The sequence below is a fragment of the Pithys albifrons genome, chromosome 3 (genome assembly GCF_047495875.1).
Source record: "Pithys albifrons albifrons isolate INPA30051 chromosome 3, PitAlb_v1, whole genome shotgun sequence".
Classification (NCBI taxonomy): Eukaryota; Metazoa; Chordata; class Aves; order Passeriformes; family Thamnophilidae; genus Pithys; species Pithys albifrons.
Window position 1 is genome coordinate 26653689 of NC_092460.1, and position 26882 is coordinate 26680570.

The 26882-nt window shown below is 45.3% G+C and overlaps 1 protein-coding gene across 5 annotated transcripts in view; it reads left to right on the plus strand.

Annotated features, from left to right (window-relative positions):
* Nucleotides 1-26882, plus strand: part of HIPK2 (homeodomain interacting protein kinase 2) — a 140868-nt gene that overhangs the window by 30356 nt on the left and 83630 nt on the right. For all 5 annotated transcript variants that reach the window (XM_071551090.1, XM_071551094.1, XM_071551091.1 and 2 more), the window contains exon 2: nt 14047-15142. In XM_071551090.1, the coding sequence (XP_071407191.1) occupies nt 14047-15142 (1096 nt within the window). The remainder of the gene's footprint in view (nt 1-14046; nt 15143-26882) is intronic.

Below are 26882 nucleotides of genomic sequence, written 5' to 3' on the forward strand. Positions count from 1 at the left end.
TTGCTGAAACGCAAGGATGAGCTGGAGGGAAGAACCAAGGCGAAACAGGAGTGACATCATTAGTTGGGAAATTTTGAGCAGTTTCATGAAAACCTGTTTGGTGCCATCTCATGTGTAGTGTCCAAGCACCATTTGCTGATGCTTGAGGTGAAAGGAGCATCATCGGGAGCCTCCAGTCAGCCGATTTTCTGGGTGACCCACAAAGGGATGTGTAGACTTGTACTGTTGATCTGCCACATGTGCTCCCTCCATAACCCCCTGCTGCTTCGGAGTCCTCCACACTTGTCTTGGTGGTGGCTTGTCACGTGAGGCTCACAGGGTGACAGCAAGCAGTGCCAAGATGCATTTCTCTGAGCAGTTGTGCAATGCGACCCAGCCCTTGCAGGTCAGTGTTGCTTTTCCATGACAGCACAGAAAGAATAGGCATTTACCCTAGAGATCCACCAACTGTTCATTTTGTTGCAGTGCTATATCTCCCTTTTACTTTTCTCCTTTGTGAATATTTCAATAATAGTTAATACTAGGGCTTTCTGTGGCCCTTGGTGGTTTGATCACTCAGCTGCATCTTGTTTTCCATTTTTGCCAGACTTTTGTAAAGGAGGACAGAGATCCAGGTGAGCTTAGTGTTGCAGGATGTTGATTTTTTAGGTCCTGGAGTATATACATAACTTTTCATGCCTGAGACTAAAGTTTAGTAGGACCAAGGTCCCTCTTGGCACTTCTAGCCCATTTAGGTGCCAGCAACATGCATGATGGTGTATGCTGCGTGTCAGCAGGTTTGAGAGGGCTAGGAAGTTGGTCAGGATGAGCACCACTTGTTCAGTGCCCAAATGTGTGGTTGTGGTTCACTGTCTTAAGTGCTGTGTGGGTCAAGGGAGCTAGCACTGCATCTGCTCACAGCCTGCCCAACTGCTGAGGACAGGTCTGTCAGTTCTCCACTGTCCTGAATTCACTCATTAAACTTTTGTAATCACCATAAAAAACCTGCTTGGTAAATACATTTTCTGTGCCCAATCGCAATTGCCCCACTTCCTTTTGTTCTGAAAAGAATAGATATAAAAATGAAATACTGACCTGTGTTCTTAAAAGATCATGGTTATTTGGTTCTCAGTGAGACTGCGTATCGAAATAGGTCCCATTATGATTTGATAATACTCCAAAGGAATTGAACAAATTAGAACTTTAGTTCATAGAAGTTGGAAAAGGGGCTAGAAATATCCCATGATCTGGAAGATGGAGATGGCCATCCCTTTTTCTTAGTGCAATTGCTATGGGGAAACTGAATGGAGAAGGGCTTTATGTCAGATGCAGAACTAGCAGTCACAGAATCATTAAGGTTGAAAAAGACCTCTGCGATCATAGAGTCCAACCTTTGATGAACACCAACATGTCAATTAAACCACAGCACTAAAGGACCCATCCAGTCGTTTCTTGAATGCTTCTAGGGATGGTGATTCCACCACCTCCCTGGGCAGCCCATTCCAATGCTAAACCACCTTTTCAGTGAAAATATTATTCCTGATGTCCAACCTGAACTGTCCCTGGCAGAACTTGAGGCCGTTTCCTCTTTTCCTATTGCTAGTTGTCTGAGAGAAGAGAGGGACCCCCCCACCTTGCTACAACCTCCTTTCAGGTAGTTGTATAGAGTGATAAGGTCTTCCCTGAGGCTCTTCTTTTCCAGACTGAACAACCCCAGTTCCCTCAGCTGTTCCGCATTGGAGTAACTCTCTAGACCCTTCAGTGGCTCCATTGCCCTCAGTCTTTCTCGTAGTGAGGCACCCAGAACTCAATGCAGAATTTGAGGTGCAGCCTCACCAGTGCCAAGTACAGAAAGACAGTCACTTCTCTAGTCCTGCTAGCCCCTCACTCTTTCTGATCTGGATGCTGTTGGCCTTCTTGGCCACCTGGGCAAATGCCGGCTTACGCTCGAGCCAGCTGTCAACCAGCACCCCCAGGTCCTTTTCCGCTGGGCCACTTTCCAGCCATGTTTGTCAGCACATTGTCCTAGTTTCATTTAAGGCATTCTTCTGCCTGACTTCAAGTAATTGCTCATAGTGTCAGTGATCTACAGCCCTTTCTGCCTAGTGCATGGTTGGTTGCTAGGAGTGCTGTCATCATCCACATTTTAGTTGTGGATGTGATGACCAGTTTTGTATTGCTTTCCAAGATTTGGCTGGATGACTCAGCTGGTCCTCTAGTGACTCATTTCAGTCTCCCATGAGCCTAGGAAGGACTACAGGGTAAAAGCATGCCTATTTTCGGATACGAAAAATGACCAAACCCAAGGACTATGTCCACAAAGGAGTATGGCAAACGTTGAATTGATTGCTCATGTATACAGGGTGTAAACTTGGCTGCTTCCCACTGAAATTCTTTACCCAGTTACTGTGCTTCTACTGAATCTACTTTTCAGTTTCTTACTTTTTTATCCATATGGATGCTGGGAAGCTCTCAGTGACTTTTGAGTACATAAGGTCTGGTGAAAGTTCACAGGACTTTTGGTACTAAATTCCCCTAGCTGGTTTTGGGTTTTCATGGCAGTTTCCCCCTCATCATTTGCCAGAAGTCTCACAATTGTTCTAGCAAAAAGCATAGGTTCACCCACCCCAGGCCATTTTACTCCCAAGTCATACCCATGGCTATGGCAAAGCTAAGATGCCCAGTGTTCTTCTATTGAAAGCTGTTCTGGTTTGACTACAAGTTATTATTGTTTTTTTCTAGAACCTGCAGAAACATCAATGTATTTGCTCCTTGTGAGAAAATCATACAGAGCTTGTACACCCAGGAGCTCTTCTTTCCTTGTGCCTCGGTTTAGTCAGACTTCCTTTACATCTTTGTCAAAACCCATAGGTGTGACTGTGGACAGCTTAGCTGTGGTATCACCAGCATGTTAGTGATTCTGAACTCATTGCCCCGCTGTGTCTAGGCTGAATCTTTCACTTTTATTGCTATAGAAAAAGGAAAGAGTTGAGTGTTCTGGGTTGAAAACACATGGCTGCAAAACAGTTGTAGTAGTGCCAAAAAGATGCTCATGGAAGAGATGGGGCAAGTGGCTGGCTGCTGCTGGAAGTGCCAAGTGATATGTCAGATCACAAATGTAGGATCAGGAATGAGAAGGAGACCTGACAGCCCCTCTAGCTAGTCTGTCATCAGCAGCCATCTCTCCTTTCTGGTGTGGATTTTTGGTTTCAGCAGCTGTGCCGCACACAGTCACCATCAGCATAGGGTGAGCCCAGTTGTCCAGCGTGTGAGGCGTGCTCAGATGCCTGTGTCTTTGCAGGGAGCTGTTCAGGGTCTCAAAAGCACTGTATGATTTGAAACAGAGTTACACCAAGAGTTTCAGTATACACCACTCCTTAGCTATTGCTTCCTCTTTCTTGCTTGAGGAGGGGTGCATATGGCCAGCCTGGCTGTGGGGTCCCCGTTTCTAGCCCATCAGAGTGGTAGCATGCCTCGGGCTGCACTGTAGAAGGCATTTGGCACATGTCAGACTGGACCTCCAGGTGTAGCTTCACTCCTGCCTTGCTCTAGTTTTTACAGTGTAAGAAGCCCAGCAGCTGTGATGTTAAGCACTTGTAGAGCTGAGTAAATAAATATGTCAATAAATAATCATATCCTACACCGAAGGGAAACCTGAGGGAGAGACTGATGGTAGCCAGGGAGTTCTGCTGACACAGGTGGAGGTTTTTATTGTTTCGTTTCTCTTAATGGCTTCCCTTGGTCTGATTTCTTTTCTTTTAGAGCTTTGAGGGGGAGTAGGCTGTTACTGGTGTCCCTGAGCTTCTTCAATGCACACAAGGGTTTTATATCCTTCTTTCTCAAGTAGATATCCTTGCCTGAGCTTCTGGATGTTTACTCTTCAAGGCTCTGAAATCTTTCATGTAGTTTTTCCCTATGCCTAAGCTGAGTTTTCTTTCTGTGTAAGCAAGAGCTTTGTGCAACACCCAGATTGTCCCTCCTTGGCCAAATGGGCTTCTTCTCTGTGTGCTGATCTGGCTTCTGTCCTATTAGACAGTGGCTGTGAAGACAATGGGAGATCAAGGACACACCACCAGCCCCAGCCTCAGCAGCAAGCCAGTGAGGCAGGGAGGCATTCAGGGGCACTTCTGTGGGATTGCTTGGGGCAGCATCACTCATTTCCTTTGGAGATTATGAGATTCATTGCTTTTGTGGGTCATCTTCTGGCTGTGCAAGGGCTTACATGTCTATGTGTGCCTGAATGTGAGCGTGTGTTTTGTGTGACAGAGGTCAGTACAACCCCAAATACAGCAAACAGTCTCATGGGTTCCCACAGATAAACCTGTCAGCACACTATGTTCTCATGGAGACTGCAGCAGCTGCCTTTCAGTGTGGTCTCATATGAGAGCTACTTCCCAGTCTCAAAGGTGAACAGATCAAGAGAGGCAGTTTTTTTGGGGAAAAATTATTCCACACCCGAATCCTACCCCCTGTGTCTCCACAATGGTCTTTGGTTTGGGCCAGTTGGCTCAGCCTTGCTGTGGCTATTCTGATCCCAGCTCATGTCCCATTTCATGTCATATATTTCTGGGTTTATAGTTCTATTTTGGAACACAAACCAAAAGCCACAGGTGACATTAAGAAAAGGTTCCTGACTGTTTGACCAGAGGACATTTCCTTAGCCCTAAGTGATGGGGAAAATAAAGACTGGAAGAGAGGGTGCAAAATTGATGCTCAGGTTGTGTTTCCTTGAGGAACTAAAGGGCTTTTCTCTGTGTGGGTGTGTGTTTGTGTGCCAATATGAGGACAGGTTATTTACAGAATTGTTTTAACTGCTTAAACTGAAGGTCAGGTGATCAATCTTCAGTATCCTTTCTCATTTCCTAAAAGACCCCATAGCCCTTGATGGCTGAGAGTGCTGTAAACCTTGTGTTTGGTCTTTCTTATTTGAAAGTGATATGTAGCTGTCAGGAGGTCAACAAATCCGTCTGTCTCAATTTTCTGCTTTGACAGAGCCCCATGCCTGGCTTCCCCACCTTTCTCCTTGCATCTTCATCTTCCGTTGCAGCCCAGATTCTGTGTATTCCATCCAGACCTCAACAGGGTTTCTCTCCAACAAGTCTGTATCCTGATGGAAATCAAATGAAGGGAGGGACTTTGCGAACAGGCAAACTGACCTTTTCAACCCAGCTAGAGCTTGATATGAGTTTCAGATTTCGTAAACAAAACAAGGGCCGAATGTCATGGAGTGGCCTCTTTGCAAGTGAAACACTTAGGAAAAAATCCTGTGGGAGTGAGAGGCTCAGCCTGAGACTCCAGTAAGCCTTGCCCATGTCCTGCCTTCACAAGTAGGGTTGCTTCTAACAAGTGAGGTATGTGAGGTGCCAGCCATTCCCTGTGGTTTCACCACACTTGCGAGCCAGTTGGAGTCATTTGCATTACGAAACTAATATTTACAGGTGGAAAATAATCCAGGTGGGGAGGCAGCCATCATGGAGAAAGCTAAAATATCTTTTCCTCTAGACAGTTACAGAAAGCCAGTGCTGTGTGACTGAGGGGAGAATAGCCCGAGCAGCATAGGGAAACTTTTTGAGAGGTCTTGGTACCCCTTCCCAGGAACTAAGACTATGAAGGGCCATGTAGGATGGCCAGTGAAATCTGGGGTCAGGAATTGAGGAAGTTTTCTTTTTCCCCTCTAAGATGGGCTGTGGTCAACCCCTGTTTGAAAGATGAACAGAAGTGACTTGAGCCATGCTGCCTGGAAAGCAGATCATTCTTTTTTTCAGTTCTGCTTTCAGGAAGCAACTCTTGTTAGCAACAGCAATCAGAGATGGAGCTTGTAGGAACATATAAATCTGCTGGAAGTTAAATCCACACAGACATTAAAGTGGACTGCAATGCAAACTGTGACCAGTTTCACATTTACTGCAGAGACTGTCTTGTACAGTTCTGCAAAGGGAACTTTGGGTTCTGTAGAAATGCCATGGTTACTGTTTGTTCCATTTTGTGACTGTGGAGGACATATGGGAGGGAGGAAGGTGGCCAGAACAATATAGGCTGCTGCCAAACAGTCCTACCTGGCACACTGATATGAGTAACTGCTTTTAGGCTCATCCGGCTCCATTTTGGCTTCAGGATGGGGAAACATTCCTTGGTAGCTTGCTTTCCCCATCTCCTCTGGTCGTACTCAGCACTTCTGGAGCTCATTTAAGCGTGGTGTTAATGTGAGCCTCAGTGTGTCATGTCTCATTTTGAGTGGTGCTGTGGGTGTTACCACAGTCTTTTGCTCTTTACACAGATGTGCTGCTGCTCGTGGGTCCCCCAGCAGCCTGCAGCACAGCCCCAGCCAGGCACCCCACACTTGCCTCAGCTCTTCTGGGCCTCTCTCCAAGAAATCTGAAAGAGGGATTTCTTCAGCAAAACATTTTGTTAGACACTTTTCAGTGTCCTCCAAAGATAAAGCTTCAAAGCAGGCTTCTGTCAATCCCACCTGTCTCATTTCACCTTGTTCTTTTTTTCTCATTCCATCTCTGACTCTCAAGCAGACTTTCTTCTCCTCTGAGGACCCTGGGAGTGTATTGTTTGGTTGTAAAACTTCTTCCTAACTTTACTGACACCCACTTTCCTAAAATGTCTTGGAGCTTACATTGTGCATAAGTTCCCTCACACTCTCTCATTCAGACCTTGTAGGCTTTCAGATGCCGTCCCTGCCTCTGTCTTTATCATTCTTCACCTCATTTTACTCTTGGGACTCTAGAAATTGTCACAGAGATGTTGGCTTTGCTCCCTGGCTCGAAGGACTATTGCTCAGTAAGGTGCATCTTGCAGGGCTTTTGATCTGCCTTCTCAAGCTGCGGAGACCTGACGTGGGCACATCAGACTCCCAGGTCTCTGACTTTATGTCTGGAGAGCACTTTGGCATCTTAATAGAGCATTTGCAGTGTCATTTCATGCTTTCCCTAGAGGGGACAGTCCTTCTGTCAGCTTTGACAGATACGCTAAAGGGCGTTCACCTACTGGGCTCTGTCTCTGTTTGGTCAAGACTGTGGACTATTAAATTGTACTCACTTGCTGCCTTCATTTGCTCTTCGCTCAGTGACATTGAGCTATCCTGGAGAAAAGTTTTGCACTATTCCAACTGTGCTGGGTTTTCCCCTAAGAAGGTAGGGGTTACCTTCTGGTACAGGGGAGAATACACTTGACTGCTGGACCTTCTTACATCAAGATCTAGAAATTGGTGTCAGGTCCAATTGCTCTAGTATCTACAGGGAAGTGATGAGGCAACCTCTGATGAGGTGTATTTTAACCTGTGTTCTTAGGTGTCGTTAATGTGAAACATAAACTAGTCACATTATTAGCTGAGGAAATTATATTATCTCTTGTCATTACTGCTATTCATTCAAGTGGGAGATGTAGGTGATCCTGAAAGAATTTTTCACTGAGATGTAATAAAGTATTCAAATATAAGTGTATGTATTTGTCCCCGAGATTCTGCTTCATGTGCATGAAACCAGGAATGTGTCAGAGGAGCCCACAGCTTATTACTCAGGCTCATGGCCACCTGAACCCACATCAAAAAAGATGAATAAGAATTGTAATGTTTCCAGATTACAGAAGATACTAGGGTTTTGTGGTTTGCAGAGCTCACATGCGATAGTCTAGTGATCCATCAGACATGGTGAGTGCAGGAGATGAGGCTGGAGCTGCCTAGATGTCCAGGCTCCAGTGCAGGGCCAGGCTCAGGGCGGTACTGCCTCATTAGTCTGTGTGTGATGTGCCAGGGCTCTGAGCAGTCCCTTTTTCCTGCAAGCTGCTCATGAGGGCTCTCACATGGGGTCGCAGAGATGCTTCCTGGTGCAAATGGACCTAGCATGGACAGCTCTGCCTGCCTTGTCTCCGTGCCATAGCCTTGGGAAAAGAAGTGCTGCCCTGTGTGGTCCATGCACCAGAGAGCACCCATCCCCCTGAAGATGTCCTGGAGGGGAAAACAGACATGTGCCACCTCACCAGCCTTCAGCCTGCGTCAGTACACAGGCACAAAGCCTGGGCCTGCCAAATGCCCTGCTTCCTAGACATGCTGGCTGGAAGTCCCAGCCAGTCCTTACCTTGTCTCCCAGCACTTCCTATGGCCACAGGTAGGTGTGGTGAAACTGGATGCTCAACCAAGGGAACAAGATGGACAGGACTGGCTCAGAGGAAAGACTCTGGATTTTCCGAGCTGTGTCCTCTTTGCCGTGGTCAGCAGAGGAGGCTTTCAGTACCTAGCAGATGAGTTGCCCTGGTCTTAAGGAGTTAAAAGGGAGATGAGGAAGGAAACAAAGATGGTTTGTGAGGAGAGATAGCAGTATCCTGAGCCACATGCCAAAATAACCTCCTCAGACCGTGATAGGGAGTAACTGCCTACTCCACCTCCATGCCCAAGAGTACTAAGTCCTGGTTGATAATTTTTATCATACCTATAAATGAAAGTCACGATGCACAGAATGAAATAGTAGGCAGGGTTGTTGTTACAATAAATGAAGGAAAGGGATACGTAGGAGGGCACTCAGGGTGGTGGGGGGATATGCAGTTTGAAGGTCATGGTGATGAGATTTCCCTGGCCATTGAACTTCAGGGATGTGCTTTTTGAATGGGAATGAGAGGGAAGGAGACAGATGTTTGTGTTTGTCCATTCGCTTTTGTTTATGGCTACTCTGTGCATTGGGAGGTCTTGCTTTTTTGTCTGGCCATGAGATGTGGATCAAACGTGGCAGCTTGCAGCCATGTGAATCCAAATCAGAAGCAGTGCTTGGGCTGGGCTCTGTCACATCTTTGAGAACTACTGCACACTACGTAAGCATTTGGAAAACTACTGATTAGGTTGAGGCAGTTTTACTAGCAAGACAGGAAAAGCAGAGCAGGAAGGCAGGGAGATTCTCAACTGGAATGAAGGTTTCCTTGACATCTTCTGCTCACCAGGAACAGGAAGGAGCTGAGACTGTTGAGGTCTGAGCTCTGCTTTGAGGTTGTCTCCAATTTGGTACCTCAAGGGAAAGAATTCCTATAGCCTCCAGGGACATAAATTTTAAGGAGGTTCCAAGAGCACAGTGGTGCTGGGGACAATGCCTCAAAAGGGGCTGCACGGGGGACACTGTGAAGATGTGGCTATTTTGAAGGTGTGGTACATTAGCTATACCTGGCAGATCCCCTTTTTACTGCCTTCTCAATCTGGGTGTGTATATGGATTTGCAGGCTTGTGCCTCTGTGGGGAGAAGTGGAAGCTACTTATTTCAGCAGTGTCTTGTGTGCATCATTTATATGCTGAACACACACCATGTGCTTTCTACAATATTTTTCAAGCAGGCAGTGTCATTCTGGTGGCCGTCAGCAAGCAGCCTCTGGTTACAGAGCACTGGCAGCTCGGCAGGTACTGCAAAAGGTCTTACTGCTACTTAATACAGTGCAGGGGCTTGGTCTCTTGCCACCACAAAGGCCACACTTACAAATCAACAGTAAGTGCTAGGAGTAAAGCAGAAGAAAACACCAGTGACTTTCAAACTGTTCCTACTTTAGTCCCCAAAGTGTGGTTTTTGCCCTTTGGGGTAAGGTGGGTGGATAAGGAACTTTACCTCATTTGCTTTCCTGAAACCTATTAGAAGTATAAGTGAGGCAGCTGCATGATTTGTGTGTGCATGCAGAAGAGGGCCATCTGAATTGTAAATAGCACCTGCTAAATTATTATTAAGTGAAAGCTGACGTGGGAGGAGGTCTCAGGAAAAAAAACCCTCAAGTCTTTTAATAAAAGTCGTTCCAGATGTTTTAACATTATCCCCTGGCTGCATACTACATACTTCATCTCATGTAGATGCTGCGGGGAGTTACGTGAGTACTATCAAGGACAGGGAAGGCCCCATTAAACCCAGTTACTGTCAGTTGTGTGAGAGCTTTAAATGGCTACACTAAAACTCATTATTAAAGGAACTATCAATTTTATTTAATGCATGGTGCCCAACATTGATTCTGCTCCCTGCCCAGAAACTCACCGTGCTCAAGGGTAATATAAAACTTAGACCTGCACTTGTCAGGACAAACAGCTGTTGTGGAGTCCTGGCTGCATCCTGGCTGGGTAACTGAGCCTATGGGGAGCTGCCCTGCACCCCTGCCAAGGCAGGGACCAAGCTCAGCCAATATTGCCGCTTGCCTTAGTCCAGCCAAAGACTTTGGTAGTGTGGGTGGGGCTGCTGAGCTGGGCTTCAGGTGAGTAGGAGTGCTCTGTGAGCAAAGCTGCTTATGTCGAGTATCCTCACCCTCTCCCCTCCTGGTGGAGAGCAAAAATGTGAGGAGCTGGGTGGCAGCCTCGGGCTTCCTATTTAAAAAGCGGAAAGGTGGCTGCTAGGATCTTCCTGCAGTGAGGAGAGGTGACATGAGAGGCCAAGCACAGAAGGTTTCTTGTCAGACATGGGAGTGGGTATTTAAGAGGACTTTTCCCAAATGAAACGTCCCATTTTCCATCCCTCCATGGCTTATGGCCCCTCTATCTTTCCAAGACCTCAGGAGTGAGGATGCTCCCTGGGGGCATCCCCACTGTCTCTGAAGCATCGGTGTCACTTGGGCTTGACTGGCATGGATCTCCCCATTACTGCTGGCTTGCTTCCTCATGGATGTTGTGGCAAGCTCTTGTCAGCCTGTGTAATCAAAAGGCTGAAGTTGTAAATCATATTACAGGCTGTAATGAGGAACTTGATCCCTGTAACTAACCATCTGACTTTTATTCACATTTATTACTATTTCTGCTATTGCCACGGAGCAGAGATCCTTTCTGGAAAAAAGGACATGCCACCAACACAGTTTGATTGTGTCCTCAGGAAATTTAGGGCTGTGTTCCACTCGCATTAACTGCACAGGCAAATTTGCAATAAAAATTACTTTGCTGCAGAATCCTTCTTTTCCTATCACTGAGCTGTCAATCAGCCTGTAATTTTTTAGTATTGAACTATGCTGAAGAACTCACCGAGCTGTTCTCCCTACAGGTGAGCCCCTAGAACCTCAAATGGGAGAAAATTGTTCTGGTTTGAAGGAATTAGATTTCATAGTTCTTTTATAGGGGAAAAAATACCTCTCCTGTGATGGGATATAACCTCTGAGGAGGGTGAAAGTGGCAGGAAGAGTCCAAAGTCCTCCCTTTATCCACAAGAAAACACTGCTTCCTTCACACCCTTGTTTTTTGGGGTACCAGAGTGGGCCAGTGTTTTTCTCCTGTTCCTGTCCCCGTGGTGAGGCTGCCAGCAGTGTTTCGGGGACAGCAAGGGGCTGGTTGTTGATGTGGAAACCAGTCCCTAACAACAACTCGTTTCACCAGTGACCACAGGCAGCCATCTGACATTGACAATGTTGAGTGACTGCTGACCTTGTTTTTAGAGTCAGCTGATACCAACTGGAGCACTGCCAGTTTGCACCAGTTGAAAGTCTGTCCCTTAATGGTGGCGATTATCCTGTTTTTACAGGGGCACTGAGAAAGTTGCAGCTGCTGATCTTCCTTGACTTTAATTTGGGGTGCCTCGATCATTTTGTGTTATCTTTAGAGGAGTGTGTGAGGAGAACGGCTGTTCTTGTTCTGTGTCAGTCATTTTTTCCCTTTTTATTTTGTAGAAAGAGAGATTGCTCAAGCACACCATGGACTGAAAGCCATAAAGCTATAAATTACACCTCTGCTAGGTCCACAATATGTTACCAATTATGTGTGTTATATTATTCACGTCCAGGGGGAAAACATACATCAAACCTACCCCACTCTCTCCAGGCGGGTTGGTACTGTACTAGAAGGAACACCGTGACTCTTCTTAATCAGTGGAAGAACAAACATGGTTCTGGCTCACTCACATACGATACTTGTGTCCAGCATGACAAGTTGAGTAATACTGCGTTTCTCTGAGCTTGCCGCATGCCACATGCAACAGCATTCGTGGCAGCATTGCCCTGTGGAAAGGAGAGAGGAGAGCAAGTACTTAGAGAGGAAGGGAGCTGGAGGGGGTCTGAGTACCCAGTTGCAGGGACCTTGGAAATTGCTGCCAAGAAGGTTAGGAGGCAGGGGGGAGTGGAGTTAAAAGGAATGACAGCAAACAGCGTCAGAAATCCCCTTTGAGACAGGGGTCACGTCTGCAGAGGGGAGCACAGTGTGGTTTGCAGGGCTTCATTGTTAGAGCAGGGTCAGTGGGGTTTTATGTTGCATGTTTAAGCAGGGGGTGAGGCATTTCCCATGTGTCCTGATGGGGGTTTTCTCCTGCGTCTACCCTGTCCTCATAAATTCATCACTGTGGCAGGGATGAGGGTGGGGGTCTTGAAGCAAATTGGAGCGATTGGTTTGCTGGTTACTTCTGAGTGGCTATGTATGGTGGGTTTTGACTTGCCACAGCACCCCTCTCCTGAGCAGTTCCTGGGCTTTGGGCAGCTGGGAATTAACTAAAAAATTGGATGTGTTTAGGTCTGTTTGCTTGACCATGCTACTGAGCTTTGTTGACCGTACAGTAATGGTCATGTTTTTCTGTATGAGTGTATAAGTTTATGCATGCTTGTGTGTGAGTCTGTATGTGTACACACGAGCTCCAGAAAATCTTCCAAAATGCAACGCAGACTAATGGAGCATGGATTTCTCTCAGGAGTGTCAGATACTGTCAGGCCTCCACATGAAGATGTCATCCCTGTGCATTGCGGAGTTTGTGGTGGTTTTGTTATGGAAGGAGTCATTCAGCTTTTAACTTTTTAAAGTTGAAAACAAGTCAAGGTTATGATTCTGCTTAATAATTCCGCAATGGTGCCAGCACAGCATATTGTCTTTTTCTTCCCTAGTCATTCTGGTTTATTAAAAAGAAACACTGATGACAGATAGAAAGGTGAAGGAGGCTGTGCCTTTCTGCACTAACTGCCATTGGGCGCTGACTCCATCCCCAGGAATCCCCACGGATTTCTGTTCTCCACAATACCTTTGCCCCAGCAGTACTATCCTTACCCTGGGCAGGGAAAGCTGGCAGCAAGTCAGGACTTAGATGTCCCCTTTTCTGTAGACCACATCTTTTTTTCTGAATAGGCGCATTTTCTGTGTCAGTGGAATATTACTCAGAATCTTTCAGTCAGTCTGTCTCAGTGATACTTTATTTTCATCTTGGTTATGATGTTCTGGGGTTTGGTGTTCGTTTTTTTAATAAAGATTTAGAAGGTCATTAACTCTTCTGAAGCTAAAGAAACTTGCATTAAAAGAGGTTTTTGTCTTTACTTTAAAAGTAAAGTTATATTAGATGCTAATTCTGCCACATGCTAATGTGTACATTCTTTCATTAACAACGCTGTTAATTACCAGGAGATCATCTTTACAGTGATGGTATTGTCACTGTGAATAAGCATAGATGAACACAATTTTATAAATCTTGGATAACACAGCACACAGGAAAGCTCATGTTGTGTAACTCCCATCTCCAGTGTCCCTGAGCATAGACCAGCATTGTGCACGATTCCCACACGCAGACTTGGCAGGCAGTCTGAGACATCCTCTTCTTCTGTCCTGGCTCCTCAACTTTGTCTGTGCACCTCCATTTTGTCACAGTGTATCTTCTGCTGGTCCCATCTTGATTCCCTGCAGGCCAGAAGCTACACAGTGGTTTTATGGAAATAAATGGAGGGCTTAAGTCAGATCCCCCAAACTGCTTAATATAGGATGAGCCTAAGGATTTGAGATTTGGCTTCTGTAGTCAGAATACTTTGCAGTATTTGACATGAGTTATTCCAGAGGGACAATGGGAATAGGAGTCTCTTTAGACAGGGGAGGTAAAAATAACATGTGCATTCCTGTTATTAAAAATGGGAAGGGGGAGAGCAAGAGAGCATAAATCTTGAATGTTGTTAGTATAGTTCAATCAGGGGTAATGATTTATTTTCGAGCATAATATCTTATTTGTGTTGAATACATATTTCTGGAAGGACGTGATTTTTGTGTGTGTGTGTGTGCTGTATTTGAAGGCTGTATGTATCCCATTTCCCTTTCCTGCCACTGAGCAAATGAAAAAAGCTGGGGAAGGCACCTTGACTCTGTGGTTTCACTCTGATGTTGTATTGCAGGTATGGCCTCGCATGTGCAAGTTTTCTCTCCTCATACCCTTCAGTCAAGTGCCTTCTGTAGCGTGAAGAAACTGAAAGTGGAGCCGAGTTCAAACTGGGATATGACTGGGTACGGCACACACAGCAAAGTCTACAGCCAGAGCAAGAACGTGCAGTCCTCCCAAGCAGCCGCCGCAGCCGTCAACGCCTCCCTCCAGATCCCTAATCCGAGCATCCCGTACGAACAGACCATCATCTTTCCAGCAAGCACGGGGCACATCGTGGTGACATCTGCCAACAGCACTTCTGGTGTGGTTGCAGTGTCTGGGCAAACACTGGGCGGGCCACACAACCTGATGCGTCGCAGCACTGTGAGCCTTCTGGACACCTACCAAAAATGTGGACTTAAGCGCAAGAGTGAGGAGATTGAGAACACAAGCAGCGTGCAGATTATCGAGGAGCATCCACCAATGATTCAGAACAATGCCAGTGGGGCCACTGTAGCCACCGCCACCACTTCCACAGCCACCTCCAAAAACAGTGGCTCCAACAGTGAAGGGGATTACCAGCTGGTGCAACATGAGGTGCTCTGTTCCATGACCAACACATATGAAGTGTTAGAGTTTCTTGGCCGTGGAACCTTCGGACAAGTAGTCAAATGCTGGAAGCGTGGCACTAATGAGATTGTGGCTATCAAGATCCTAAAAAACCACCCTTCCTATGCCCGGCAAGGCCAGATTGAAGTGAGCATCCTGGCTCGGCTGAGCACAGAAAGTGCAGATGATTACAACTTTGTCCGTGCTTATGAGTGCTTCCAGCACAAGAATCACACATGCTTAGTCTTTGAAATGTTGGAGCAGAACCTCTATGATTTCCTAAAGCAAAATAAATTCAGTCCCTTGCCCCTTAAGTACATTCGACCTATTCTCCAGCAGGTAGCAACTGCCCTAATGAAGCTGAAAAGCCTGGGACTGATTCATGCTGATCTCAAACCAGAGAACATCATGTTGGTAGACCCATCTCGACAGCCATATAGGGTCAAGGTCATAGACTTTGGTTCAGCTAGCCATGTGTCTAAAGCTGTGTGTTCTACCTACCTTCAATCCAGATATTACAGGTAAGAGACTGGGCTCATGTAACATTGCTAGAAATATTTTAACCATGGGAATTTTGCTACATTCATGTAAAGGAATGAAAGTCATCCCTTAATCCTAAACAAAGGTAGCTCTTAGAATGGCTTGTTGACTTTGTTCTTTTTGGCACTGTTTCCAAAAGAGGGAATGTCTCTGGAGAGTCCACATTTCTATTCCAAGTCAATGCATGTAGGTTCTTGGTGTCAGAACTACTGTAATCTAAACAATCCAGATTTCAAATATATCTCCCAGTCCTTGCTCATATATGAAAACAGGGGATTTGTAATAATGAGGTTGGCCCACAGAAAACTGTGTGGATGCAGAAGGTGCTTTGTCACGGAGTAGTTTTCACAAAGGCTGTGTAGCTTGCTAGAGTCACTTGGGAGCATTCTGGCTGGCTCTTGTCAACTCTCTTCCAGGCAAGCAGGCGGCCTGGTCAGACCAAGCTGTTGGTAGAGCTGAATGAGTATTGTCAGTGATTTGGTGTTGGACTGAGGACCAGGAGTGGTCTGTTGATTCCCACACACAGTGCTTTGTTATTATGTGTTAGGATGGAGTTCTGACCTCTACATAGGTGTGCCTGAAGTGAAATGTGTGAACCAACTGTATTGCTCTAAATTGTGTTGAACAGTTTTACCAAAGCACTGGAAGGTCATCCTCACCTTCTATCTTGATTCCATGGCACAAAGCCTCTCTGTAGATGTTCTCAGACCCTCTCTTAGGCACAGTCAGCTTGATTCAACATCTCAAGGACAGAGAAGCACAATTCTACTGCTACATTGCAGAGGACGTTGAAAACTTGGGAGGGGGGGAATGAAATTTATCTTTAGATAACAGCTGAATTTAGAAATGTTCAGACCATGTTTTTGTTGTTGCACGTCTGTGAAACGGGTGGCGAGGGAAAATGTGATCCTTCTTGGTGACTGATTTAATGAGAATCAGTCCTGGCAACATGCACAGCTCATCAGATGGGTTACAGAAAAGGAAGGTACTTACTCTGTTTGTAAATAGGAAAGAAATCTGTCATATACATGGATACGACTAGGCGCAAAAAACCAACATGAGTTGATAACAGACCCTTTTCCTACTTCTTAAACTTCACAGTGGCAAAACCTACCTGAACTCTGAGCTTGGAAAGAGTTATTTTTCACAGGAACAGGAACTTTGACAGTGTAGCACTGCAGCAGCTGATTTTTATCTGCTTGTCCTTTGCTCTGAAGGAGGCCAGGAAAAATCCCCAACTCTAGTTATACCTCAGAAAAGGCTTATTAAATGAAATATTCTACCTGATGACAGTCCCATCCTCCAGGAGAGACATGTTTCTGTGGTAAATATGTAAAAGCTTTTAGGGTTGCAATTACCTGGCAGACTAGAAATAAAAAAAAAAGATAATACAGGCATTTTGTTGTTATCTGTGATTCTGTGTTAGCAGCCTAGGTCCCTAGCTGAAAGACGGAAGGGGCAGCCAAAATGAAATATGTGACAGAAAGCAGAAATGAAAGAGAAAAATGGTTCATTCTCAGCGACAAACAAGGAATATTTTTGTGTCAGTCTCTGGGGAGGAAAAAGGCTTGATAAAATTTGCTTTTTATATTTTTAATGTTATTCCTGCCCAGTCTGAAGTTACAGCTTGATAGATAATAAGTTCTGTCTGTCTAATTCCTCCCTTGTTTTCCATGCCTGAATTGGTGGGAGGAGGGAAAAGGGGCAGCAGCTCACCAGGAAAAAAAATAAAGAAAAATCTTGTTTGGTTGAATTACATCAGCAGGGGGCTGCTGATTAAGCTAAATTCAAGTCATGAGGAAAATTTAGATTCTTCCTCATTTTCTCACAGGGTAAAATACAGCACAGAGTAAAGACCCCTTCCACTCCAAAGAGAAGGAACTTTCATGCTAGGGGAAACACTGGGCTTTATAAAGATTTCATGTGTCTTCCATTTAATTTACACTTGTTCTGCTTGCTGGAGTATAAAAGACAAGGGGATGACTTCAAGAAATGGCACATTTAAGCTGAATGTGAAGGAAAAGCTTCCTCAGAGTAGTAAAACCTCTCAGACTCTCAGCAGTTATGCCAAAGAAGTGACAGGAGACCTGTGCCTCATGCATTTAAGGAAAGATGAGGCAGAGCACTGGGGAATAAAATGTAGAGATTCGCTCTCAGCTGGAGGGGTTTTTGTCATGGGCTTTGGGGAGCAAATTCTTAAGTTGCCCCCATATTTTAACAGCTTGCTTTTTATTTTCTATATTACTACTTTTGAAAATGTGATGGCCAAATCCTTTCAAGGGTTGGAAGGTGTTTGGGATCATGCTCATTCTCAGAGCAATGTAAGGCCTTTCCTTCTCCTGCAAAGGGTAGGCCTGTTTTCTTCTCCTGGAGGTGGAATTTAGAAGTGTCTTTAAAACTCTGTGCTCTTTCTTGACCTGAATCTGCATAGCCCAGCATAAACTAAGACAGACCCATGGCTGCTTGCAGATTTTATTGTGAGTAATTTGCCATTGCTGCCATGTAATGTGCTCTGAAAATGAACTGGATCCCTCAACCCAGTTTCTTGTGGGAGGAATGGAATGGGACTTGGGATTGCGCTGCTAGTGCTGCTCGGGGGCCCTTGCTGGGTGCCCCAAACTCAGCAATGTTCCTGTCTCATCAGGGATATTTCTAAGCAAGTGCTCTCTAGGAGGATGGTGATGGCATTGAGGTGGCAAAGTGGGATGAGAAATATCAAAACCGATATCAAAATATCTTTAGTCTAGCAGAATTTAGCTCCCAATCCTCAGAGGATATAGCCTGCTCAAGGCTAGATCTGCTGCCATAATTGATACTCTGGTGATATTTCTCTCTTGCTTCTGACTATAAAGGTGCCCAAGGGAAGCAGAACGTGACAGCCTAACGTGGGCCTTGCAGGAACTCCCTCACTGCCAAGAATCCCTCTCCGGGAGGGCAGCACCATCGTGTCACAGTGCCAGCCCCAGGCTTCTGATGAAGGGAATGAGCCCCAGCAGGGTCACACCATGGGCCCTGCCCTGCCATGGCAAAGAACATCACAGCCACAGCCTGTGGCCAGAGTTGTCATTTAAGTGGGGGTAGCTGTGAAGATTGTCCCTCTTCTGCCAACCCATCTTCAGCCTGTGGTGCAAAACTCACTGTGGTTCTCATGTGGCATCCTTAGCCAGCATGTGTAGGGCCTGACTAGTGACTGTCCAAATGTCCCTTGGTTGGGACAGGGGTCCCAGTCTGCCCCTCAGTCACCATAGTCCTTCATCTTGTCCCTTATCACCAGCTGCATCTGCCTGGGTCTGATCATTGACCCTTCATGGGGTACATGGTGATGCAGCCGTGGTCTGGGGGTGCCTGTGTGAGGAACTGAAGCTGCCAATGGAAGGCTGCTCTGCCCAGCTCACAGTGCAGCACAGGGCTCTGCAGCTGGCAGTTTTAGCCAGACAAGCTTAAGCTAGAAATGAAGCCCCGTTCACAGAGGAACTGATCAAAAATCGCTGACAGCTGCTGCGTCACGGGGTATCTTCCAGGGATTTTAGTTTTTTCTTTTCTTTTTCATGCTACAGTTTGAAGGGAAGATCATTGAGGTAGTCTCTATGATCTCCATTTTGCAGAGATTCAGAGAGATGAATAACCAGAGACATCCCTTCTGGGTTCATAAGCTATGTATGAACAGCTTCCTGGGAAAACTCACATCCTGAGAAATACAGGGCTCAGGCTGCAACAGGTGTCCCCTTTGTTAGAGCCTCCATTCATGTCCGTGGGTGGTAGAGGGGGTACTGCCCTCTGGGAGGGGGGATGGTTGGGGTAGCAGGGAGAGCTGTGGTCCTCCCTTGCTGGAACCAGAGTGGTTCCCTATCATGGGTGGCAGCACTGGGATGCTCAGAGCAGTGGGGCTGCTCGTGGGGGCACTATCAGTATGTTGTTACCTTGCCCTCTTGGCTTTTCTTTGCTGTTCAGCTGAAACATCTGCTGTGTTGGTACCTCAGGGATGATAGCATTTCCCTAATTAATGGCATAATCACCTTACGAGATTTAAGTCTTTTAGAATTTGCAAAATATTGCAGATATAAAATAATGGCTGTCACCCCAGCACTATTAGTGGATAAATGTAGGTTTGGTTCCTTGTTTTCAAAAGCCTTTGGTATGTGGCGTGTCTGGCTTGAGTTGAGATGTCTGCTTTGTAGGTAAGTGGCCTTTGATGAAATGTTTGGATAACAGAGAATGAAGTATCAGTTTGAAGAGGTGTTTATCAGTCTAGTTTCAGACACTACAAGAAAATATGCAGGCGTAAAGGCTACGTGCATGTCGTCAACCGCCCATACAGAGTGTGTAGTGAGGCTCTGTGCAGGTGTGGTTTTTAACTGGCTGTACATGCTTAGCTGGGTGAGTGCAGGTCCTGAGATTGCAGGGGGCTAAACTGGATGCATCTGGCCACACGTGAACGTAGTGCCATGACAGGTATCAGTTCTCTAGCTATGCTGAAAGCAAGGCAGATTCCTGAACAGAGTCACAACCTCTTCCCTCATCATCCAACTCACAGTATGTGTCATTCTGGTCAAAACTGCCCTTTAAATGAGGCAGTTGTAATGGCATTAGGGATAGGCTGTGCTTATTTGTTTACTCAGTGAATTGGCATCTGTTAAGTCCTTGTGTAACAGTGTTAATGAATTTATATTTCAAAATCTTTTGCCATTCTGGACTTGTGAAAACATCTCTATCTCAGACTTGACTGCTTTTGCAGCTGTGGGAGCCCCACTGCTCTGCCAGTCTGTTTCAGTCCTACCTGCAACATTCACTGCTTTACTGACTCTGCCTCTCCAAAGTAAAGAGCAGGATAGATAGATAATTTGAGGAGGAAAGTTTCTTCTGGGGACTGGAGTGAAACCACAGAGTTCATTGCTGAAGTGTAAGCTCAGTTTCACTTAGTGATGATCATGTCTGATGGGGCTGTAGGCTTGCAAAACTAGCAATGCATTGTGGAAGACTTTGTGAAGGAAAGCAGACTTCAAGCTATACTATTTTAAGCAGTTGTTAAGTTCTTTCCCAAGGACAGCTGAAGTTTGGAGTTCTTCTTTTCATAACCAAAATTCAGCAGGATTTTTTTTTCAAAATCAACACCAGGATTAATTGAATCTTGGTTTTGCTGTACTCAGACCAAGTCTTGGAAGGCTGCAGACATTTAGCTGAAAGCTTTTCACTTTGTCCCATCTTTGTGATAGTCAGGCCAGGTTGGTGTTTGGTTTTACAAAACTCAGGCAAAGATAGTTCTTTGCCAAGCTTCTTTGTGTATAAATCACCTCGGAGCAGGGATGGTAAACCAGCATTGTGCTTGTGGTGCATCCAACAGAAGATTCACACCGTGTATTCCAAAATAACTCCCCATTAGGAGTCTAATTTAAAACAAAGAGACTTGTATTTCAGCCTAAACAATCTCCTCAGACTGGTCTCTTCCTAGTGTTTTCTCTGTTGAAACCTTCTTACCATTTCCCTGAGTGTTTTTTATTTTCCTCTGAGCAGACACGCCCTCTCCTCCTCTTTCTTGTCAAAGCCAGTGAGCTGCCCCTTTCCCTGTGACGCTGCAGCTTCTCCCTGTCCGGCTCCAGCTCATGGTGCTGCCCTGGCTCTGGGAGGATCCAGCCCTGCATCCATGTGCGGAGTCAGAAAGGCCATCCGTCACAGGAGGGCTTTGTTTATTTATTAACCAAGTGTATAATATATGCCCAGTTACGTGCCTCCAGGCACAGGAATACTTGTAATAAAGGCATGTTTGCAAGGAACTTGACAGGGAGCCTTTCCCTGGCAAAGAGAAGTCTTTGATAGGCCAAGGAAGGGAGAAATCTCGTGCTGTTTCCTTTTGCCTCATGTGTGCCTGAGAGAGAAAATCGAATATCTCAACTGAGTACTGAGCCAATCCCTTCAGTCCTCTCTCTTCTCTGAAAACAGCTCCTATATGGCAAAGACAGGACACTGACAGTAATTAGTCCTTCTGCAGATCTCAGTTTTGTCTTGGTTGCTTGAAAGGAAGGAAGCTCTGTGTGCACCGGCAGGGACCAATTCATTAGGGGTGTTGTGGATTCAGAAATGAGTATGTGGAAGGCAACCAGAGGCAGGTACCAGGGTTGGAAGCTGTTTTTCCATCTGCTGGTGCACTCCACAGGTGAGGGGCTCTGGTTCTGATGCAAAAGAGCAAACAAAACAGGGAAAAAAGGATAAATCCAATTTTGCTTTTCAAAAAAGAGCATCTTCCAAAGGCTCCTGCAGCTTTTAAGCACATCAGTGATCGACACAGAGGGAAAGGCAGCCCTCTAGATGCAGTCAGCCCCATTCACATTCAGTGGTGCTACCCACAGCTCAGACAGTGCTGTGTGGGCAGGGAACAGGAGTGGGAGGGGAGCTGCAGTGACATGGCTGCTGACCAGGGCTCAGTGGTCAACCACCAGTGTCCTGCTGGAACTGGGGTAGCTCACCTCACCCTTCTCAACATCAGCTCAAGAGGAATGTGGTTTTGGAGAACTCTGCTCCCCTTCCCCTTCCCACTGTCTCTACTGCATCCCATTCAAACATACCTTCACTCCCTGTGCATTGGTACCACCAGATGCCATGTAGTCCCCCACCTGGGGCTGACCTCCCCAAGTGCATCACTTTATACTTTGGAAACAACACTTCAAATGGGGCTAAGCTGGAGTTCCCAGGTACTTATTTTGAGGGCTTGCAGAAAGGAGGCGTTGTGTGAACGTGCTTGTTACCAGTCTGTGTACTACACCACTTGAAGTCATCTGGGAGCTCCTGACATAAACATCACAAACCTTTTTCTTTTAAACTTAGCAATGAATCCTCAAGTCATCCCTACCTTCTCTGTGCTTGCAGCTAGACTAGTTTCAGTAAAGCTGGGAGGATCAGGGAGTGGTTTGGAAGTCACAGTCTCCCCGCTTGTAAGTTGGCCAGAGGTATTCTTGGGTTTACTTTCTTTTTTTTTGTCATTTTGTTTCTTCTCCTGCTCCTGTTTCTCTCACATCATCACTGAAATAAGCCTGTCACAGGATTTCCTGCTATTTTTCTTCTCTCAAGCTTCATATGCACAGTAAGTCCATTTAAGACTGCAGCCTGATGAAATGATGTGAAAAATCAAGATCACTCTCATATTTACTGTACCAGGGTAAGTCTCAAACAGCTACAGATGGAAAGCTTTACCTGTGAGAAACTAAAATCCACCTATTCCAGCAATTGGCTGTAACACTTTGGACTCCATCTCTGTAATACATACAGGTGTGTTTTGTTAAAGATGCCTGTGCTCAAGTCAGGGGCTGGGACATAACCAGGCTCAGTTTTGTGACAAGTAGTTGCTTCTTCAGGGAGTGTGTTGGTATGATTAGCAGGGCTACAGCAAGAGACAGCTGCGATCAGAGTCTGCTGTTAGCACGCATATGAAAGGCATAAAGTTTGGTCTCTGCTTCTAGTTGCTTACTTCTGTGGTTTTGTGTTTGCTCTTCTTTCTCCCACTCAAGTCACTTCCTCACTAAGTGCAAAGAAAACAGAGCAGGGAGAGAGTGCTCTCTTTTTTGGCTCCAATGACAGAACAGCAACAGCAGCTCATAGAACAGTAGTGTGGTGACCCACAGATGTTACTCGAGCAATAGGTGGACAGTGAAGGAGAATGCACTGTGGTCACACACCAGTAGAATTTTCTGTGTCTTCCTACACTTATTTCAATGCACACTTGAGTCAGGGCAGTAGCTGGCCAAGGGTAGTGGTGTCTGCTGAGAAGCAAAATGAGGCAAGGGGCTGTTGGCATGAGATCAGTGCTCCAAGTGTGAAAATAAGAAGAATTATGAGTAGTGAGATTCATCATCTGCACTTCTGAGTATGAAAAAGCATTAGCAACACAGTTTGCGCAGGATTTCAGGGATACTTTGCTAAAGTACCATGTATTTAAATCCTATCAGGTTTTTACCTCCCTCTGTACATTTGCTTACTGCAGGCAAGAGATGTAAACGTAACATGGAGGAAGCTTACTGTGTATCTCTGTGCATTCATTAAGTTCACAGGTTTTAGGCCCCAGCACAGTGGTACTGGAAAGCTGTATTACACTGAAGAGCATTTTCTGATTGAAAGTGTTACTGCTCTGCTGCTTATTAGCAATGAGGTTAGAAAGGTGATTGATGTTGGTTTATAAAGGAATGAGTCATTACTAGAAGAGATAAATTACCTGAAGATGCTACTATTAGTATGGGGTTATGCATTCCCCACCTTCAGACCCCTAAATGATGTGATTTCAGTCACCAGTTTCTATTTTCTCAAGCCGTTTGCTGTACTGGTGCTTCAGATTAGCCTAAACAATTGTAAAGGCACCTTATTCTCAGGTGGGGGCTTAGTAGCTATCTTCTTCTCACGTCATACTGGGGAAAAGGAGTAATTCTCAAGCAGCTGAGAGCAGTTATCTTGCTTGAAAAACACTAATCTCGTGGCCTGACTTAAGCTGAGTTAGAGCCACAGCTGTTACCTGTTTAAAGAGGAAGGTCAAGGAAATGTCCTTTGCCATTTAGGCCAGATCATCCAATAGTTGTTTCGTGGCATTTTACAAGATAAAAAAAGAAATGTAGAAGAGAGGTGTCCACATATATATAAATGCTGTGATAGATTGACAGTTCTAAGAGGAATAAATATAAAGGAAGTGGCTCTAGGAAATGAGAGGGGAAGGGCAGAGGAGGAATCCTCTTACAGGCCGTGGTTACCTGGAAGTTACTGTTCCCCTTATAAGGAAAGGTGTGGGAGGAAAGAAGATGAGGTTTCACCCTTCTTGCTATTTGGAGACTTCAAGACCAGAGTTAGCTGGTTTCCAAACAGGACAGTGACCCTCTCTGGTGATGGGCTGGAACGTCATCTGTGAGTTCCTGAGTGGCAGCTTGACCTGTGTTTTCTGCTTATCAAAGGACAGAGTAATTGCAGATGGTGTTTTACTTTCACAGACACAAGTCTTTCTGTGCTGACAAGTTTTGCCTTGATATTGCTGTGGTTGCATGGGATCAGTTCTTGGGTACATGTCCAGGTTCTCTTCCCTCAGTCTGTGCTTCTGCTGGTTTGCATTAGGCGGGCAGTAGCAGACTTCTACCTGCTACCAAACCTACTCTTTCTCTCCAAATGCTCCTGCTTAGGGACAGAGTTAGGGTAGATATGGGGTAGTTGCCCTGAATCCCAATCAAAATCTCTGCAGTTCAAGGAGGTGGGTTAACTGCTTGTTGTTGTTTGTCTGTGTACCAGCAACTGCCATTCGTAGCTGGTTTGAACCCGAAGTTCTGGAGTGCAAGTGTAATACGTTAGGCCTGGTAAGACATGGAAAGTGTAAAAAGTTTTATGGGCAGTTTTCAGATAACTTGATAACTTGCACAGCTTCTGAGCCCAAGGAGGTCATCAGCCGAAGCCTTTCGAGGAGAAGAATTGTGTGTACCAGCACCTGATGCTTGTGCTCACACAGAGGCAAACAGTGGGAAGTTAGGTGCGTCTCAGATAACTTGACATCAGTAGGAGCAGTTGCTGTAATGAGTTGTGTTTTAACTGCAGATAGTATGGTTGGAATTGCTTGTGGTAATACTGCTGAGCAGCACCGTGTTTTCTCCCTGTACTCTCCAGTCTCTGGCCTACAGGTGCCTCTCACCATTTACCTTGCACAGTTCTTGGATGCTGTGTTTGCTGGGGCAGGACTGTGTTTACAGCACCTACTGCACAAAGATTTTTGTGGCTGAGGCCCTTAAACAAAAGGGTAGTAGAGGGTATAATGGTACATATGACCGTGAGGGGTAGCATGCATGTTAATGAGACAGCTGGTGTACAGAAGGAAAGCTGATGGCCTTTTTTGGGTCCACCATGGTAGGAATTTGTTATTTTAACCAGTTGCTTCTATGCAGAGCTTTGCACTCAAAGTCCAGGGCAGTGGTGTCGAAGGAACATCTGATGACATAAGAAAAGTTCAGTATATTTAGTCTAAGAATATTTTACTTGCCAGTAAGAGATTGTAAACAGAGAATAGTCATCCAAGAGGAAAATGAAATATTTCTTTGATGCTCACAACAGTATTAAGAGGGACAGATGAAATCAAAAAGGTAAACAGGTTCAGCTGAAGCTGGCTGAATTTGCTGGTTACTGTGCTAAAAAGTTAGTGATGAAATATTGCCAGTTGATTTCGGTAGGTAAAAGGAAATAATGGTGAAGACCTATATAAACAAAAGCTTTATCTAAGTGTTTCATCCCCATAATTGTCAAAAATACAGCTCTTGCCATTGTTAGCCACTTAAATTAGTGGACTGGATTCTGGAGGGGCGTCATGAGCACAAGCAAGAGCAGAAGGTAGCCATGTTGTTGTTGCTGGAAATGCTTTTCTGGAGTCTCATTTGATAAGCTATCTCCTCTTGGCAGGTGTGTGAGGGACCAGGGAAGGGAAAGGTAGTATGGGCTGGATTTTACTTAGCAGTGCCAATATGCATAGAGATGTGATGGCTCCAAATGTATTCCTTTGAAAGCGAGGTCAAAATACAGCTTGATGTGTAAGATACATAATGAGCAACAGAAAGACATGTTAACTGGGTTGGAAGACAACATTCTGTCTTTTGAAGGGATTCTTGTTACTGTCACCAATGTTACTTTCTGCAAAAAAACATTATGTTGAAATTATTCTTTTTTCTCTATTGTTTAGCTCTTGTTCTCGGCTTTGTTATGGCCACAGAGAGAGGATAAAAATGGATTGGCACAAAGTTGGGTTTCCTGTATCATTTAGAGTCATGTTTTCAGCCCTTAGCACTTTGGTAGGGTCTGTTCTTCACTTTGAAAATAGCAATAAAAGAGCAGAGAACATAAGAAAACACAATTCTATCTTTTTTTTCTTCTAATGAAATGTCAGTGCTAGCCTGAACTCTGCCTCTGATCTGTATGACATCTCTGAACTGAGCAGTTGGAAGAAAGCAGATACAAAAGGAGAGATAAAATATCCATGTGCATGGCTATTTAGAAGGTAGTAAAAAGCTCCTGAAGACTTGCTTGGTTTTGATCTGTATGTTTATGTCTACATAAATCCTTTGGGAATAAACTTTAAACATTTACACTGGATTTAGAGAATTACCTTCCAGCCTCAGTACCTATGATCTAGCAAGAGTAACTAAGATTAAGCTTATGTGAATGGTCCTCTTGGTTTTCAGAGTCATGGGTAATGTTAAAGCATGTGTTGAATTGCTGCTCTAAAATGAGGAATGGTGGTAATGGGTATGAAGCGTTGTGGTGTGTTTGCTGTTCATGTGTGGTTATTGGAGGCATTGGGTGTGCATGGGGAGATAGTTCATTTCTTAGAAAAAGGATCTGTCTCCCGTGTTTGGCAGCTGAGTGTCAACACACAGTTAGCTGACCCCCTGTCACTTTGGTGGGGAGCTGTTGAGTGGACCTTGAGCAAGCCCAAACCTTCAGCCACCTCATCAGAGAAGGGAAGAATTGCCAGCTGCTCCTCTCCAGCAGTTCTAGAAACGCAGCAGTGTCAGTCCCATGCTGAGTTGTGAGGATCCTTTCCTAGCACCTTGGTGCGCATCTCACACTCTGAAGGGCAGCCAGAGTAGAATTTGGAGAGAGAAAAGAAGCAGGAGCAAACCCAAGGTATGAGAGGTTGGCTCAGATGAAAAATGAGGATGTCAAAGGTCTGTGTTGCTCTAGACAGCTAATACAGCCACATAGATCACTCCTTGCAGACCA